Source organism: Oenanthe melanoleuca, chromosome 8 (assembly GCF_029582105.1).
Source record: "Oenanthe melanoleuca isolate GR-GAL-2019-014 chromosome 8, OMel1.0, whole genome shotgun sequence".
Taxonomy (NCBI): domain Eukaryota; kingdom Metazoa; phylum Chordata; class Aves; order Passeriformes; family Muscicapidae; genus Oenanthe; species Oenanthe melanoleuca.
This window is the reverse complement of record NC_079342.1, coordinates 27,594,910-27,613,351: the sequence shown is the minus strand read 5'-3', so window position 1 is coordinate 27,613,351 and position 18,442 is coordinate 27,594,910. Positions and strand designations below refer to the sequence as shown.

Sequence of the window (18,442 nt, the reverse complement as noted above, 5' to 3'; positions counted from 1 at the left end):
AAGGGCTGAACACATAAAATCCAACCACTCTTTCCTTGTCTCCTCTCTAACCCAGCACAGAGGTGATCTGAGTAACTTTGTGTCTGAAAATGATCCATTTTGGGTGCACAAAACAAGTTCTGCAGGGCTTAAATGATTTTGGCGAGATTGTGGCCGCCTTTGAGGTTCTCAGCCTGTTGATGTTGCCCACGCCTCACTGACTTCAAGGAGATTCCTGCTGGGTGTTAGTCTGGGAAAGGAGATTTCAGAGCTGATGAGCTTAATGAACTAAAGCCACTGCTCAGCTGCTGCACAGAGTTGTGCAGCACAGGAATCTCTGTGGTCATCCTTAGCCCATGGCCTAGCTACGGAGTGAAGCACAACTCTCCCCGAAGTTAAGGATGCTGAGGTAGGCGCTGAAGGCTTTGCTGAGAAAACCAAGAAGGTTCCTTAATGTGCCATGGGAGCCTAAAGCTGAGCTTTAGGACCACCTGGGTGGCAGCAGCTGGGCATCCAGAGTCACCCAGCACCTGTGTCCTGGTTTTGCTACCTGCAAGTTCCATTAGCAGCCAGAGAGGACAAAAAGGAAGAGAGCACTGAGAGGGCATTTCTAAAACCTCCCCAGACTTCTACTGCTTCTTGATTGCTATTATTTCATCTTAGTTGCTTTCAAATCCAACTTTAAAAGGGTTGTTTCAAAGCTTCTGCTTTGTCTTTGGCTTCCCATGCCCTTTCTCAGGGTGTTCTGCCATGAAAATATGTCTCTTCCCAGTCTGGAGTGGAAGAAAAGCTTCATCTCTTGCTTTGCAGCAGCACTCAAAGGAAAAAAAGGATTCTTGGGCAAGTCTGTGCCTGGAAAACTCCACACCCTGCTGCTGTGCTGAAGGAGTTTATTACCTGGGGAGCCTTGGGGATGGGACGTGCCAGCTGGGCAGTAGGGTCGTCGGTAGCAGCCCGGCTGTTCCCGGGGCAGCAGGAAGCAGGAGCATCCCCACCCCAGGGCTCCAGGGGATGAGCAATGGCATGGCTCACCTCCAGAGGAGCCAGAGCCCCGGGGTGTGGGCTCTTGCCCCTCCGCCTTGGTGTTAGATGCTGCTTTTGTATCTAAAAAAGGATTCGAGGAATTTGGGCTGCCTGGGAGGAAGGGGTGAGCTGGACAGGGAGTATGCAGGCAATTACACTGGCCTGGCGCTGAGCACCTCTCCTTTGCCTTGGTAACTTAATCAAGCTGATGAGCCCTTAAAATAAGGTTTTAAATCTCGGGTGAGATAACGGTGGTGATCTCCCTTAACATGGGGATTTTTGTGTTTTAATCACCAGCTGGATGAGGACAAGTCCTGGCAAAGTCTCTGTCAGTAGTGAGGGACCACCTTTCAGAGCAGCCCTGCACAGGCTAGGCTGTGCCTCTCTCTCTCTCCTGGTTAGACAACGAGGCGTGATAATCCCTTAAGAACTTAATTACAGCTGACAGGGCTGGAGGAGACCATCTTGGGCCCGATTCCCATCCACCTGGACCCACAGAAGATGGGTGGGAGCAATCCCATGGGTTGTGCCCACCATGCTCCGTGTCCCCAGGCCAGGCTGTGTAAGGGAACCCCGTCGTTTCCCAGAGCTGTGCCCCATGTGGAGCCCCTGCCCTCCGCTGCCCTGGTGAGCCTGGGCTCTGGCAGGCTTGTTTTTCTAGCACGGCGGGTCCGCCTAAAATGCCTAGGTGGGGCCCAGCACGGATAATGGCCTTCCTGGGTACAGAGCCAGCAACAAGCCCTCAGCAGCCATGGGCATCCCAAGTGCCAGAGGCTCCCTGGCCTCAGGGGCTGGGGAGGGAGCAGAGGGCTGGATTTTGGGGCTGTGTCCACCCCGGCAGTGCCTGGCTCTGCCCCGGGGCACTGAGCAACGGGCACCTTCCGTCTGGGAGCCGGTGACGTGTGTGTGTGCGTGAGCAAAGGCACGGCTGGCTCTGGCCGGGTGGATGGAATCACAGAATCCTGCAATGCTCTGCCTTGGAAAGGACCTTAAAGAACATCTCATTCCATCATCCTGCCAACCTTCCACTGGACCAGATTGCTCCAAGTTCCATCCAGCTTGGCCCTGAGCATTTCCAGGGATGGGGCATCCACAACTTCTGTGGGCAGCCTGTGCCAGGGCCTTACTGCCCTCACAGGGAAGATTTCTTTTTCTAACATCTAATCTAACTCTCAGTTTGAAAACATTCCATTGAAGGGGCCACTGGGGGTAGAAGGCTGGTTTTTTTAGATGTGGAATTGGATTTTGTGGGTGTCACTGAGCATCACTGGCAGGGCTGGGAAGAGGGAGGGATGTCTTCAGGGTCCCCATTCCACGGGGTGCCCAGGCAGTGCCCAGTGACGCTGGCAGGTGTCAGGGCGTCTGACCAGGGCACTGCCCTCAGGGTGCCCACGACAGTGACAACGTGCGTTTTGGGGCTGAATCAGCGGCCTCTGCCATTACAGGATCACAGGTCCAGTTAGGTTGGAAAAGGCCTAAATCATGGAGTCCAGCCTGTGACCCAACACCACCCTGTCAGGCCGTGGCACTCAGTGCCACCTCCACTCTTTCCTCAAACTCCTACCTCCAGGGACACGACTCCGCCACCTCCCTGGGCAGTCCTCACTTTATCAGTATAAATTTTATGCCATTTGTCCCCTCACGGAAGGGTAACACCTCAGCAAAGGTGGGGGGTGGGGAGGAGGGAAGTAATGAGGCCCTCCCCATGAGATGGGAGCGCCGAGGCGGGGGCTGGAGGCCTGGTGTGGGCTCCTCCCGGTGAGGGCTCCCCCCGGGGCACCAGGGCTGTGGGTGGGCGCGGGCGCTGGCTCCCGACGCGGGGCTCCCCGCTTGTCCCCGCCCCGTCCCCGCCCCGGGGGCGGTGCTACGGGCGGCTCCGGGCGCTAAAGGCGGCTCCGGGCGGTGCCGGCCGGCCTGGCGGGCGATGTGGCTGCGGCGGGCGCGGGCCGGGGGCGGCAGGGGACCGGCGGCTGTCCCGCCGCTCCTGCTGCTTTTCTTGCTGCTGCAGGTGCCCGCGGCGCGGCCTGGCCGCCTCTACTCGGCCGCTGACCCCCTGGACCTGCTGGGGCCGGAGGCGGAGGGGCGGCTGCTGGGCTCCAGTAGCGCCTGGGCCGTCGAGTTCTTCGCCTCCTGGTGCGGGCACTGCATCCACTTCGCGCCCACATGGCGGGCCCTGGCCCACGACATCCGCGGTGAGTCCCCGGCCCCCGCCGGCCCCCCCCCCCCCCCCTTCTCCTCATCCCCGCCTGCCCGCCCCGGCGGCTCCCCGATCCCTCCCTCTGCCGTTGACCTCGTTACCCCCCACCCCTTATCCCTGTATCTGTCTCCCGTCAGCGCCCAGTGTCTCTGCCCCTGCACTCTCAAATTCCCCGTGCGTCTCTGTCTGTTCGCCCGTCACCACCCCTAAATCCTCCTCCCGTGCCCCTGCGCAGGGGGGTCCCGGGAGCATCCTGCAATCCCTCCTGCGTCCTTGCCCCGTTGTCCTCTTCGCCCGCACTCTTAAATCGTCCTTGCATCCCGGGCTCTGCATCCTCTCCGTGTCCTTCCCACCGCCGTCCCTCAATCCGCTCTGCCCTGCTCTCCATCAGCTCCCCAAACCCCCCTGCGGCCCAGCTCCAGCCTCCCTGGAACGTCAGCCTCCTAGGAAGGCCCAGCTCCCTCCCGGTGCTCAGCTTTTCCCCCCAGATATTCAGGCCTAGCTTAGCAGCATCCCTGGACCTCCTTTGGCAGGGAGAAGCTCAGTCTGAGCCTGCCCCAGGCATGGGGGGGATCCCGCTGCCCCCCAGACTTTCCCTCAGCCTCGCTGCTCCTGTTGCCTGCGGGGACAGGGCTGGCAGGTTGCTTGGCGCTGATCCCAGCTGGTTTGTTCCCGGCTTTGACCTTGATGCCTGGCCTGGCCGGTGCCAGCCGTGCCTGGGGACCCGCACACCCCGCTGCTGGGCCCCGCGTCCCGCCGGGACTCATCCTGCCTCCCCCGGCACGCCGGGGTGCGCGCGGCTGCTCCCTGTTATTGCGCTAATTGACACAGCGCGGTGGCTGCCGCGTGAGTCAGGGCCGGCCGGGCATCCCGTCCCTCCGAGGGGATGCCGTCAGAGCTCCCCGGCGGGCAGGATGTGAGGAATGGGGTGCGTGCCCGGGTCCCGCGGGGCAATGCCGGCTCTCCTGGCCTCTCTCCAAAGGAGGACTCCCTCAGGGCTCCCTGCTCCGGAGGCCGGACCGTGGATAATATGCCCATGGAGGCAGGGCAGGGAAGCCGCCCCCGTGCTGCTCAGCATCCTTGCTGCCGTTCCCACGGGTTTTCATAGGAGTGGGCTGGACAGGGAGGATGCTAGGGTGACCTGCAGGCGCCACGTGCAGATGAGTATAGGAACGTGCCTGGCTCTCTGCAGCAGGGCTTGTCACCAGCCCTGCTGTGCCACGAGTGCCAGGGCAGTGGGAAGCAGCTCACCTGTCCCGTCGCCTGAGACATGGGACAGTGTGTTCCTGCCTAGGGCAGCATGGGCTCCATCTGCATGCCAGTGCCATGTCCCTCCCTGTCCCACTCTAAGGATAGGCAGGGTGTTCTCCAGATTGTGTCCTTTACACTAAAAAGAAGCCAGCTCAGAGCTTTGTTTTCTATTTTCCTGCTGGTTTTTAGAGGCTGCTGCTTAAAATGCCTCCATGCCCCCTTTTGTTCATGTGTTTTACCCCAGGGGCCTGCTGGCCTCACCGAAGGGGAAATGGATGCTCAGAACCTGGGCAGGCTTTGTTGCATGTCCTGGCCTGGCTGCTGGTTTTGGGTTGTTCCCTCTTGGTTATCAGCTGTGCCCTTGGTCTGGGGTGAGACAAGCTGGAGCCTGTGTTCCTTGCTCTCCCTGAGCTGTGGCTAGCCATCCCTCCCCTTCTCCTGGTGTCCTCTTCCCAGGAGCTGGGGCAGAGGCTGGACAGGCAGAACCAGCCAGGCAGGCAGTGTCGGGCAGAGCTGCCTGTGCTCCGGCACTGGCAGAGCAGGGCGTGCAAAGCCAGCTCCCACCTCACACGGCTTTCCCTGTGTTCCTGCTGCCAGGAAAGTAGGGCACCACACACCAGCAGAGACCACAGCCCTGGGTATTCAGGCCTGCAAACCATCGGTCGCTGTCCTGCGAGGGGCAAGCAGTGGTTTGGGACAGGAGGATCTCTGCTGCTGGCACAGCAGGAGATTCCTCCTGTCCCCACAAGCACTCGTGGGGAGGAAGGCGGTTTTTGGGAGAGTGTGGCTGCTGAGCTATGTTGACCTCATCCTCTGTCCCCACAGAGTGGAGGCCTGCAGTGATCCTGGGAGCCATCGACTGTGCTGACGAGGACAACCAGCAAGTGTGCTCTGATTTTGGGATAACTGGTTTCCCCACCATGAAGGTGAGACTGCGTGTGCCGGGTGCTTGTTAGGTTTTGCTGTGCTTTGCCTTTTGGCCTGTCCTTCTCTTGCTCAATTGGATTGGCAGGGGTATTGCACCAAAATACTCCCCTTGGGGCTTTGCAGGCTGAAGCTGTTTCACCCTTCCCTGAAACAATGCTGTGAACTGGCTGCAGACAGTGCAACTGCTGGGCGATGGAGCAACAAGGAGCGGGGGAAACCAAACTGCTGTTCTGTGGCGAAACACAGGGGCTGGATCTCTGCTAGATGAGAGTCTGAATCCTGAGTTGGAAACAAGAAAGGCTGTTTGAGGGCAGAGAGAGGTTGTAGGCACAGGTTTTGGAGGAGTGCACGGGGATGCTGTGGGAAGTTGCAACTCCTAGGAGTCTCTTGTGGTGGCTGACAAGGAGCCATCCCTCCTCCTGGGCTTGTGTCCAGGCCTTTAGCTGTATCAAAACACTGTTCTGCAGAGCTTCCCGCTGCAAACAGAGCCTTGCTCCAATACAAGCAGTGAAGCCAAAGCACTCCAGATGCCACAGCCAGCAGTTAAAACCAGGATTGCCTTGAGATGGAATGGGTAGGAATGAAGGTTTTATCAAACGTGCCCACAGTCCCAGCTTACAGGCTCAGCTCCAGGTAGGGTCAGATTTGGGGTTTTCCAGGCAGGTTGACTTGGCCCCAGCCCTGCCCTGGGGTCTCAGCAAGTGCCTACTGCCCTGGGCACTGGTGGAAACATCTCCTGGGGCAGGCAGGTGTGCTGATGTGGCCATACCAAGATGTCACTTGCTTCACACCCTGTGTCCATGACAAGCACCTTTTGCAAACAGTCCCAGCTCCCAGCCCAGCCTGCAAAGCAAACACCTGGCTGATGCAACCTGGTGTTGCTGCTCTGGCTCTGCCCTGGGTACTGGAGCCACTGTGGGAGGCCAGGACTGGCAAACCCCCCCCTTTTTCCTGCTTTGTCAGAGCTCTGGAGCAGGGAGACTGGCTTGCAGGACTGGGAAGGTCTCCTCCTTGGCTGCCTCCTTAGGACTCTTGGGGACACCTGCTCCACTGCCTGCCAGTGCTCAGCCCTTGACTGTACATGGCTCCCAGCCCATGTCTGCACCCCTTCCCTCTGGGATGCCCTAAAAGATGGGGACATGGCTGGGAGCTCTCTCTGTGCTGGCTGATGTCAGTTGGCATGCTGCAGTGTTGTGGGGAAACTGAGGCAGAGCTGGTCTCAGCCTGCTGGGTTGCACTGTCTCCTGTCCTACTCCAAACACTCACTCCAGTTCCCCCTTGTGGGTTTTTTTTTTCCCTTTCAGTTCTTCAGAGCTTTTAGCAAGAAGCCAGAAGATGGGATAAGGATTACCAGTGAGTATTCAGAGCCATGGGGTTTTCTACCCAGGGTATGAATGGCCCTGCTGCCCCACACCTCCCACACTCTGCAATATCAGGGATCTCTGGGGGGGGCAGCTCCAAGCAGCTTCCCTTGGTTCAGCCCCTGGGATTGGCTTCCCTAGGACTGAGCCCTTGGTGTCCTATCCCCCTGCAGATCCCAGTGCCACTGTGGAGGATCTGCGCCACGCCATCATCACCAACCTTGAGCAGAGCCAGGATGCCTGGCCACCCGCCTGTCCTCCGCTGGAGCCAGCAAGGTAGGGGCAGCAGGAGGCCAGGGTGGCCTCTGTCCCATGGGAACAGGTTTCTGGGGAAATCCTGAACCCAAAATGAGCAAGGAGCAGCTACTGCCCATGTCCCAGGGAAACACGGATGACCTGACCAGGGTAGAGCTGTTTCCATGGCCCAGATGAGATGAGCTGTGTTATCACATCTGCTAACAAACCTGCTTATTAGCCTTACTTAGAGCAAGCAATTCCTGGGCTGCAGATTCTTTGGGACTTGGCAGTGTCATGCCATGCTCAGTGAGCTGTGTTAAAAGCTTTTTCCTGTCCTGAAAAAGGGTTTTCTTGATTCTGTACGATTTTATTTGTATCTGAGTTGTCCTTGCTTGGATGCAAGCAGTTGTTGCATTGTCCTGAGAAAGAGCCTTGGTCGAGCCAGGCACATGCCTCGGGTACTCTAATGCCTCTGTGTCTTAGCCAAAAAAGCCCCAGCCCTGGTTCAAGTTCATTGCTGTTTTTTCCCTTGGGTGAGTGTGCAGCTCCCTCCTGCCTTGCCCTGCCCTGCCTGTGTTTTGTTTTCTACCTCCTTGGCCAAACCCAGTGGGTTTTTTCAAAGCCTGTGAACCAGAGCAGGAAACTAGCTGGAAACTTCAGCAGGAGGAATTGCCTGCTCAGTGTGGCTGATCCTGCACCAGCATTCCCTACCAAATCCCAGCAGGCAAGGGTCGACCTCCTTGTGAGGGGGAGGGCAGAGCATGCTGCTGATGCCGAGGCATCTGCTGCCGCCCACCGTCTCTTGCAGCGCCGAGGAGGTTCGCACCTTCTTCCAGAGGAACAAAGACCGGTACTTGGCACTCATCTTCGAGAAGAGCAACTCCTTTGTGGGCAGAGAGGTGGGTACAGCTGCATTCATCCCCCATTTCTCTTGGGAGTTTGTGTCCCTGGTGCCTGATAACTCCTGGGTGCCTTTGGCGAGGCAGCTCTCTCCAGGAGGCCACCCTACCCAGCTTGCACACAGCTTAGCCAGTGCCAAATGTTACACAGGGCACTGAACAGCTCTGCTGCCTCCCTGGCGGGGCTGGGAAATCCCTCTGCCCCCCATCTGACCCTGGGGCTTGCAGGTGGCCCTGGACATGCTGCAGTATGAGAACATTGCAGTGAGGAGGGTGCTGAGCAGCGAGGAGGAGCTTGTGGAAAAGTTCGGCGTCACCTCCTTCCCCTCTGGATACCTGCTGTTCCGCAACGGCTCCTTCTCCCGCCTGCCCGTGTGAGTGTGAGACACGGGTGTGGCTCTGGGGATGCTGGTGGGGTGCCAGCCTTGTGCCTCATCTCTCTGTGCTCCTTTGTACTTGTGGGAAGCTGCATTAGGAAGGAGAGAGTGGCTGAGTAGGGGAGGCTGGTGGGAGGTTGCTGATGGGCACTGAACTGCACTGCCAGCCCTGGCTGGAGCTGGAAGAAGGGAAAATCCTTGTGACTGAGCTATTCTGTTCCCACACCTGCCTGGAGGTGGCATGATATGGCTACCCTGGGGCCCAGCTCCGCTCCAGGATGCATGTAAGGCTACCCACTGCTGAGCCAGGTGGAGAGTAGGGAGTACCCCTCCCTCCCTCCCCAGGCCTGAACTACCCACTTGGCTAAGTCTTCCTCTCCTTTGCTTCCTTCCTTGGGGTCAGGTTTGGGAGAGAAGAGGGACTTAGGGCTTCTCCTTCCTGGCAGGCACATAGAGGCGCGCTCCTTCTACACCTACTACCTGCGCACGCTGACGGGCATCACCCGCGGCTCCTACAAGCTGAATGCCACGGCCAGCAGCACCAACGAGACCGACCGCGTGCCACATCCTCTGCGAGCCGACCGGTCAGACCCCACCCTGAGGCTGGGGCAGGGGAGGGGCTGGGAGCTGGGACAGCCCCTGGGGTGAGGATTGAGGGGCTGATGGAGCCTCGTGTTGCGCTGCCCTCCCCAGCTCCAAGCTGTACATGGCCGACCTGGAGTCTGCGCTGCACTACTCGCTGCGGGTGGAGGCTGCCCGTGCCTCCTCGCTGTCGGGAGCACAGCTGGCTGCCTTCAAGTGCTACGTGGCCACACTGGTGAAGGTGAGGAGCTCTGGGTGTTAGGAGAGGAGCTGCCTGTGCCTCCCTGTGTCTGTGAAACGCAAACACATGGTGCGGGCCACCATGCCCCAGTACTCTCACAGGTAGTGAAGCGTGGCAGTCTCAGCTGTGGGCCCTGTGTCCTGGTGCTGAGTGTGTCCTGTGGCTGCTGACAGGCAGTCCTCATCCGTGTGGATCTCCAAGCTCAGCCCAGCATCCCAGTGGGAGCTAAGAGGGGGGTGCTGGAGTGTTTCAAACAGGATGTGTGTTGCCAGCTTTGGTGGCAGTGGGATCATCACTTGCAGGAGGTCTTTTCAGAAGAGAGGCTGGGGTGTCAGGGATGGTCACAGGGGTTTGTCACTCTGATCTGGATGCTTGGCTCAGGGAGCCAATCTCTGCAGGCTCCTTTGATAATAGTCCAGGAAAGGAACTCCCACTCTGAGTCAGGCTCCAGACAAGCCTAATTTAAGGTCTCCTTTATTCTTCTGTGTTGGGCCTGGCACAGCTGAAGTGACTGAGAGCCTTAAGCCAGCACAAGCAGGGCAGTTTAATTTCCTGCTGTGATGGAGTCCTGCTGCATTTGGCTGTTTCCTCCACCAGGCATGCAGGAGCCCTCTGTCCATCCCAATCCAATCCCTGTCACAGCCCAGGCTACTTGGCAGACTGGGGCCATGCCTTCCTTCTTTGCTCCCTCCTTTGTCACCCATGGTCTTGCACTCAGTTTGGACCATGCATAGCCTTCACTGATATGCAAGACACTCCCTGCTCCCACCCCCATCTGCTCTCCCCTAGGAAAGAGCTCCAAACATGTGCCTTAGGTCCTCAGACCCTCCTGTGGCTCCTCTAGTTGCCTCCAACCATTGCCCTTGCACTTCTTCTCTTTAATGTGATCTACAGAGACAGGGAAATAAGCTCCCGTGCCACCAGCTCCCTGCCCATGGGTACAGTGTGCTGGGGTGGTTGGGAGCAGTGGTGGTTTTATGATCCATTTTCAGTTCTTCCTGCAAACCTTCCCCTCTATGTAGCAGTGGGCACTGGTGCTTCCCCAGGGATGCTGAGCCAGCACTGCCATTGCCCTGCTCATCCACAGGACGGAGCAGCATCCCCAGGATTGCCAGCCCAGGGCTCAGCCTGGGGGAGCTCAGCCGGCAGGTCCCAGCCTTAACTCTTGCATTCCCAAGAGGTATTAAAGGGGAGGAGAGAGGAAAAAAGTGGTTCCTGGAGGCAGGGAATCACACAGCAAAGCCTGCTGTCCAAGTAATTGGGGGATGTAGTGTTTGCAGCACAACTGTCAGCTCACAGATAATTCCCCTGCAGTTTTGGGTCTTTTCATGTGATTCCCCATGGCCCTGGGAAAAAGAACAGCTCAGACCCAGCAAACTCTTTCACTTCTCCATCACTTCTGTGTGCTGGTGTCTCCTCCTCCCCACAGGTCAGTCCCTCTGTCCATCGGTCTGTTGGTGGCACGGGCTGCCAGGCTGCTCCTCTCCCTGGAGTGGTTTTAAAGTGCAGCTGCTAATCGGCTTTGCCAGACTTATGGACAGAGTGGCTTTTTGCCTCCCTCAGTTGGGGCTGGGGTTTGGAGCCTGAACATACACACAGAGGACTTGCCACCCAGGGCTGGGGGATAAGCTGCAGCCCCCAGCCCGTCGGAGATAGGCACCAATACCTTGCCAGGACCACACTGCTCTCCATCAGAGGGGAGCAGAGAGGATGCTGGTGCTGTGCTGGTGAGCCAGGGATGCTGCCCTGTTGCTCCCAGGATGGAATCTGTTTTCTCACCACTCTCCCCCCACTCTGCAGTATTTTCCAGGGCGCCCCTGCGTGCAGACCTACCTGCAGACCCTGGATGCCTGGCTGAGGAACTGGACAGAGCCTGAGCTGCCCCGCACTGTTTTGAAGGAGGCCATGAAGAATAACAGAGATGTAAGATGTCCCTGGGGACCCCCAACCCCTGCTCTTCTTAACCCTGCTCCTTGCCCCCCAGCTGGCACTGCATGCCAGCCCCATCATGCCGTGTCCATCTGTCCACCAGGCCTCCCACCCTTCCGTGCTCCCCACCAACGTGACCTGGGTGGGCTGTCAGGGCAGTGAACGCCACTTCCGTGGCTACCCCTGTGGGCTCTGGACCATCTTCCACCTGCTGACTGTCCAGGCTGCCCAGAACGGCCCTGACAAAGGTACTAGTGTCCCTGGGGGCATCAGGGGCTCAGGGAGGGAGTGTCCAGCTGAGCTCTGGCTTGGGTAGGGATGCTGCATGTGGACAAAGGTTTGTTTCCCCCCCTTCTTCATCTCATCCAGTGCCAGTTTCCATGGGCACAAGAGACAAGAGTTTTGGGGTGTGGGATTGCTGCCTCAGCTGTGGGACTGTGCTGGGGCACTGGGGGGTCCAGACTCACCCTGTGCTCTGCTCCCCCAGAGTTACCCCTGGAGGTGCTGAGCACCATGCGCTGCTACGTCCGGCACTTCTTCGGCTGCCAGGAGTGCGCCGAGCACTTCGAGGCCATGGCGGCCAAGTCCATGGACAGGGTGGCCAGCAGGGAGGAGGCCGTGCTCTGGCTCTGGTCCCACCACAACGAGGTCAACGCTCGCCTGGCGGGTAAGGGGGGCTGCCACGAGGGGAGTCAGAGGGAAACGGGCAGGTGAGGTGGAGGAGCATCCCTCCTGCAACCTCCTGTTGTCATTGTCCCCCATCCCAGGGGACAGCAGCTGGTCACACTGCATCAGAGTGCCCCAGAGATGCAGTTGGATCTTACATGATCCTTGCAGGGAGCTTCCAAAGCTGCTGTTTGCCCTCGGAGGACCCTTCCTCCTGAGGTACAGCGTCCTGATCCCCAGCTGCTGGCTTCTCTGGGATGGTTATGCAGGGGGAGGGTGCATCACATGTCTGCTCTAACCCCCTCGCTGGCTCCGTTCCCTGCAGGAGGTGACACGGAGGACCCCAAGTTCCCCAAGCTGCAGTGGCCTCCGCCAGACTTGTGTCCCCAGTGCCACAAGGAGGAGCGGGGGGTTCATGCCTGGGAGGAGCCGGCTGTGGTCACGTTCCTCAAGGCACACTTCTCCCCGGCCAACATCTACATGGACTATGCCGAGCCCGACCCCATCCCCGTGGTCAGGGAAGGGATGGGCGTCAGGCTGGCCACGGAGGGGCCGCGGGAGGAGAGGGGGAGAGGAGAAGAGGAGGAGAAGGAGACGGAGGGAGAGGCGAGAGTCCCGGGGCGCCCAGGCTCCCCCGAGCCGCGGCGCCCCAGCATCGTGCGGCTGAACCCCAAGGTGCGGGAGGGGGGCGAGGACATCGTGGACCTGGATTCCTTCAGCGAGCAGCACTTCAGGAGCCAGGCGCTGCGAGCGGCCGCGGGCCGGCGGCGGCGCATCAGCAAGCGGGACACCGTGGCTCTGGCCCGCGGTGCCGCGGGCAGGGAGCGCCGGCGGGGCCCCGGCATCCTGCTGCGGGAGGAGGAGGCGGAGGAGGGCGGGGAGGGCCTGCGGAGGAGCCCCTGGCTGCGCGTGCTCGGATTGGGCTTCTCCCGCCTGGACATCAGCCTCTGCGTGGCCCTCTACTTCCTCTCCTCCATGTGCCTCCTGGGCATGTACACCTTCTTCCGCCTCCGCACCCGCGCCCGGAAAGGCCGCCCTGGCTTCCCCCTGGCCTGAGGGGCTGGGGGCCCGGGGTTTTCCCAGGGCTGCTGAGGCAGGACACTCCTGGGACAATGTTTTGTCCTACAGCAGGCAGGGGTCTGGCACATCCCCCTCAGGAGCTGCCCTGCTCAAGGCAGTTGTCTCACCTGGGGTCGGGGGTGGAGAGCTCTTTTTGGGAGGAAGGTGGTGTCAGAGCATCCCTCTCTCAAGTCATAGTGCCATGTTTTTGGGCGTGTGGGAGCTGGGACATGAACGGTGGTTTGTGTTTTGGTACACAGCTGCCCTCAGAAGCTCCCTGGTGCTGGGCTGTTTTCAAATGGGGAAGCCCAGTTCTGTGCTGGAGAGCAGCCCATTGGGGCCCAACCACTAGTGGGGCCAGCGGGTTGGAGGTTTAGCCCCCCCCCCCCCCAAAAAGTGGACATTGCTGGGTGGGGGCAGCAGTCCTGGATTCAGATGCATTATTGTCACCCCTCTTTGAGATGTGGCCCGGGGCCTCCCCACCATTCCTTGCCCCCTCCCCACGCTGTTGTTCGTTCTCTGCTTGTCTTAGTGGAATAAATTATTTTTGCCGATGCCTGCCCTGCTCTGTTGGCTGGTCCCTACCAAGTGGGCATACTGGACTAACACATCCCATTCCTGATGTCCCTGCTCCTGCCTCCAGCCCACCTCAGGAAGAACACTTGGTTTTAAAATCCTTTCAGTATTTTTAATTGTTATTGTATGTTTTCTTCTGCCGTTTGCTTGGGGATGATGCACCTCTTGGCAGCTGTCCCCCATACATCTGCTACATCTCCAGGGCTGGGATGGCTCCTGGTTTCTCCTCAAGCAGGAGTCAGCAGAGGAAGTATGTTGGGACCAGGAAGCTGCTGGAAAAAAAGTTGGTATGAGGTGTGGAGCTGCAGTTCAGTGCTGCCCATGCCCGTGGTCCGGAGCAGGAAGACACGGCAGCATCCCTGGGGACCAGGACTTCCGTGGGTGTGGGCCCCCTGGGCCTGTCCCCGATTCTCTCTGCCCTTTTATCCTTGTTAGGAATCATTAAGGAAAATGGTTGTTTTCCAGAGCCAGGGCCGGGGCCATCTGCTCTCCCAGCGCTGTCTAAATCCCCCTGTAACAAATTCATTGGGATTACGCTGCCCTCCCCTAATCCTGGCCCATCCCCCTGCGTGGGGGATTTAAAAGGATTAGAGCCCGGCCGATAATAAACTTTATTAAGGGGGAGGGGGGGTGTCAATCCGATTTGGAGCCTTTTTCTTGATATCTTCACTTTGCCCAGGTGGGAGGTGAGGAGGGTGCCCAGCTCCGCTGCTGCCCTGGCTCCGGGAGCTCTGCCTCCACCAGTCCTTCCTTCTTCACCTGCCCGTGAAATGAATTGTCTCTCTCCATCTTTCCTTTAATGTTTGTGCGCGGTCACGCCTCCAGGCGCTGTGGGGCTGGCACCGCTCTCCTGCCACCTCTGCCCCACCTTGGCCATGTCCCTTACCCGGGGGCTCAGCGTCTCGTCCCAGCGCGGAGTGAGGCCGGTTCCCGAGCCGGGGGCTGGCCCTGCCCACTGCCGGGTGATGGATGGATGGGGAAGGTCTCATCGCTGCAGCCCTGCTGCCTCCTTCTCCTTGATTTCCCTGGGGCGTTCACCCCCAGCATCAATAACCCCTCCCCGTGCACCCCCTTCCCCGCCAGCTGCTCCCTGTGTGGGACCGAGGGATTGCGATGTGGGGCTGCCCGCGGTCACCTCAGCCCCAAAATATCTCGGTGGGCTGGGCAGGGGCTGCAGCAGGTGGAGGGAGATTAGGGCTGGGGAGGTGGGCGCTGCCGGAAGGGGGTTAGCGGGATGCCCAGATTAGCATCCCCGACAGGCCCGCAGCCTAAAGCTGCTGTGCACGCAGGAAAAAGAGAGTCTAGTAAATAGACTTTCCGTAATCCTGTTTGGTGCAGTCCCAATCCTCCCGGCCCCCGCTCTCCCGGCCTGTGGCACCCGGGGGTCCCCCTCCAACATCTGGGCAGCCCCATGCAGGGCACAAAGGGGCTGGTGCAGGGCTCGGAGCGTCCCCCGCACTGTGTCCCCCTCTCTGGATGGCGTGGGGACAGGTCCACCCTCAGCCCTGCACAGCCGGAGTGTCAAACTGCTGTGGCCACACTCACGGGTGGGACAGGCTGTCCTGGAGGCCCCAGTCCGAGCCCCCGAGGTGCCCTCCCTGATGGGGTCACCCCTTCCCGGCACTGCCCCGAGCCCGGGGGTCCCTGGGGCTAATTACCCAAATGGCCGCAGGCTGGCGCGAGGCGGCCGCTATTCCCTAATACAATTTACCCTCAAGTGCAATTTAATTTTCCACGAGGCCAGCCCCCCGCACACCCAGCCACCTTCCCACCCCTTCAGCGCTCACTCCTTCCAGCCTTGCCCCTCTTCCCTTTCCCTCCTCGGCACAGGGAAGAGCCTTTCTCCGCCGGCATCCCCTCTCCGCCCGCGCTCCAGCCATAAAATCACCGGGGGTTCGCTGTGCGCCAATTAATTTTCAATTACAATTAGCAACGCCCCTGCCTGTGAGGGGAGAGGCTTTCCCCGGCTGCTGGTGAGTACCCGGGTCTCGACGTGCTTGTCCTCGCTCCAGGCCAGTCCTGGCAATAGGGATGTAAGAGGGAGGAGGTAATTATTGGGGTGATTCAGAGCTGGGGAGCGCTGGGGCTCGGGGTGCTACGGCCGATGCTGCCCAGAGGGGAGGTGGCTTCATGCCAAAAGGTGGCTGTGGCAGCTTTGGACTTGCAAGGATGTCCCCACCTTGATCTGGGGGAGCTGGTTTTGTCACACGAGGGGACTCTGACACTTTGCAAACTCGCTGCAGGAGTGGCATAAATCCCCAGCTCCCTGGCACCTCCAAACCCATTTGGGGTTGGCTTACTGGGACAGAGCTGCACTCGCACCCCCCAGGCATGAGTCAGGAGTGGGTTTTCCTTATATTTCCTTGTATTCCTTTATGTTTCTGTCAATTCTGCCCAGAAAACCCCTTGTTGCACCAGGGGACAATGCACTGACGTCCCCCTCGGTGATGCATTGCCCAAATTAGTGTCCTAATTCCAGTGTGCCCAGGGCTGGAACACACAAGGAAAAGCTGGGTTTGTGTTTTGTCACAGGCTCTGGGATTTACCTGCGTTTTATTAATGATTAATCCCAGCAGGGAAGGTGTGGGAGCACCATCCCTGCTCGTCTGTTGGTTTTGCATCAAAGCCTCCTGCTGCTCGTGTCTTCCTCTGGCTGCAGGGCCAGAGGGCTTCAAGCAATGCCAAGGAAGGAGCAGAACATCTATGCGGGGCCACAGCTGCCCCCCTTCCCCCAAAAGTGCCCCAGAAATGCAACCTGATGAAAATCGACATTCACCCTTCTGCAGGCTGGTCACCGTAGAGCCTTAGCTCTGATTTAGCTCTGGGAGGAGGAGAAAGCCTGGAGGGTGGCATTTCACACCCATCACATATAACCCCCCTCCCTAGGCACCACCAGGGCGCAGCAGCATTTTGGGTGGCACAGAGAGGATTTGCAGGGTAAGCACCTCATGCCCATCTCAACCACGCTCTCCTTCCTAGAGATTGGAAAGACAAACTCAAAAGAGACCAAAAAGCCCAAAGTGATAAAAAAAAACCCTGAAGAGACCAAAAGATCCCCACCAACATAAGGAACAGATGGACAGCAGGAAGGATGGAGGGGAACAAAGCAATGCTACCAGGAGAGGAAGGAATGAAGGCTCTACTGGGAAGATGTGTGAGCGAGCACGGGGAAGATGCTGGTGGGGTGATTTTTTTGGTGGTGGCAGCCCCCCTTCCTTCCTCCCCCGGCAGCACGATGCTTCCCCAAGGTGAAGGCTTGATGCTCGTTTGCCCGCTCACCACTTCCATGAGTGATCCAGAGCAGGGCAGAGGGGGCTGGATCAATCTGGCAAAGCAGAAAAATGAATGAAAATTGAATTCCCCGAGGAGAAGGGGGTGGGGGGAGCTGTTATCCCGGCTGAGAGATAAATCAGAGCGTGCCAGGGAGCTGGGAGACCGCGACGACTCCCAGCAGCGGTGGAATAATTAGGGAAATAGGTTGGAAATGCAAAGCAGCAGGACAGGGAGGCGATGGGGCAGTGTCCGTCTGTCCGTCTGTCCGCGCGTCCGGCTAAACTTCTCCTGTAAATCTGCCTCAGTGACCTGCCTTTCTGCGTGTTGGGAGCCACGCTTTGGCTGGCTGGGGACTCGGGGGGCACGGTGGCCCCTGCCCCGAGGGGCTGCGGAGCGCAGGTGGCCGGGGCCGGCGGGGCTCTGGCGGTGCTTAATGCACTTAAGAGCTGCGGCGTGATTTAGGGGAAGGGATGGGACGGCGCTGGGATGCAATGGGATGGGAGAGGTTGTGGATCAGCTCCCTGTGGTGGGAAGCAGATTTTGCAGGGTTGAGCTCACTCCTGTAATGAGGGCACACTGGTCTCTGCACAGAGCTGCCATATGAAGGGGAAGGGGGTTTGCTGGTAAAAATTGGAGTTTTGGGGAGTCAAACCCCAGCACCTCATAGAAGAAATTTCAATTATTTCCAAAGGAACTGTTAGGCTTAACATATTCCTTAGGTTTTATTACTTATATTTTTAAATATTTTTTTCCAGTTGCTGGCTTGTCCCACCTGCACATTTCCTGACGGGGCAGGGTTTCAGGTTTTTTCAGGTGGGAAAGCCTCTTCTTTACAGTGTGGAAACGAAGGCTTGGCATGGACACGCCTGAGTTGGCTGGGTGAGCATCCTCCCTCACTTGCCAGAAGCTGCCATATGCCACCTCGGGGGCCTCACCCTGCTCTCTAAGCAGAGCGGGACGGCCCAGCACATCGGGGCTTTATGGCACCATTGTCCCCGTGCTGGTGACACGGTGAGCATCGGCGAGGGTGATGCTCGGGGCACGCACTCTAACTTCAGCTCCATTTCAGGGAGTTTCCTTGCTCAGCTGCCAGGTACCACCGGTGCTGCGGGCTGGGCTGTCTCAGGGTTTTCCCTTAGGGGGATCCTCGTGGAAGCTGCAGCCACACCGAGCCCTTCGCGCTGTGACTTTGGCATTGCCACCCTTGTGCCCCCACGGCCGGCGGGCGGTCAGGCTGGGCACGCTGCACACTGCCGAGTTGGGCTGGCTCTTCCCATGCCCAGATGTGTCACTGGGGGAGCACCATTGGGCTGGGCCCCAGCGATGTGTTACAGCGCCCTGTGGGAGCAGAGCTTGCCGTGGCGAGGTGACAGCCGCTGGCGCGGGATGTGCCAGGGAAGTGTCCCTTGGCTAATCCTCCATTCCCAGCGGCAAGAGGGACAGGGCTGGGGCTGCGCGCCCGAAGCGGGGACCCGCCAACGCCTCCCATGGAGCGAGAGAGGGTCCCGGAGCCCCGGGAGCGGAGCCCGCCCGCGGCCCTGGGCTCGTCCCTCCGTGTCCCCAAAGCCACCGCCGGCCGGCCCGGCCCCGCCCCTTCCCCGCAGGCCCCGCCCCCTGGCCAGGCCCCGCCCCCGGCGGCGCGGAGCGGGCGCTGATTGGCCGCGGGGGGCCCGGCCCGCCCCCGCCCCCCTGCGGGCGGTGACGTCAGGCGCGCTCCCCGCAGGGGAATGAATGGGAGGCGGGCGGCACCGGCGGGCACCGGCACCGGGACACGGCACCGGGACACGGCACCGGGACGCGGCACCTCCCGCCGCCGGGCTCCGCCGGCCCGGCCCGCGGCTCTCCCGCCCCTCTTCTCTCCCCTC

The 18,442-nt window shown here is 59.6% G+C and overlaps 1 protein-coding gene across 1 annotated transcript; it reads left to right on the top strand.

Moving 5' to 3' along the window:
- The first annotated feature begins 2,885 nt into the window (after nt 1-2,885).
- On the top strand, nt 2,886-13,113 carry QSOX1 (quiescin sulfhydryl oxidase 1). Its single transcript, XM_056498029.1, has 12 exons — nt 2,886-3,194; nt 5,276-5,376; nt 6,682-6,730; nt 6,912-7,014; nt 7,784-7,874; nt 8,103-8,248; nt 8,698-8,835; nt 8,945-9,074; nt 10,875-10,997; nt 11,107-11,251; nt 11,491-11,670; nt 11,995-13,113. Exons 1-12 carry the CDS (start codon nt 2,927-2,929, stop codon nt 12,723-12,725), a joined length of 2,205 nt encoding a protein of 734 aa, XP_056354004.1. The 5' UTR covers nt 2,886-2,926; the 3' UTR covers nt 12,726-13,113.
- The last annotated feature ends 5,329 nt before the right edge of the window (nt 13,114-18,442 follow it).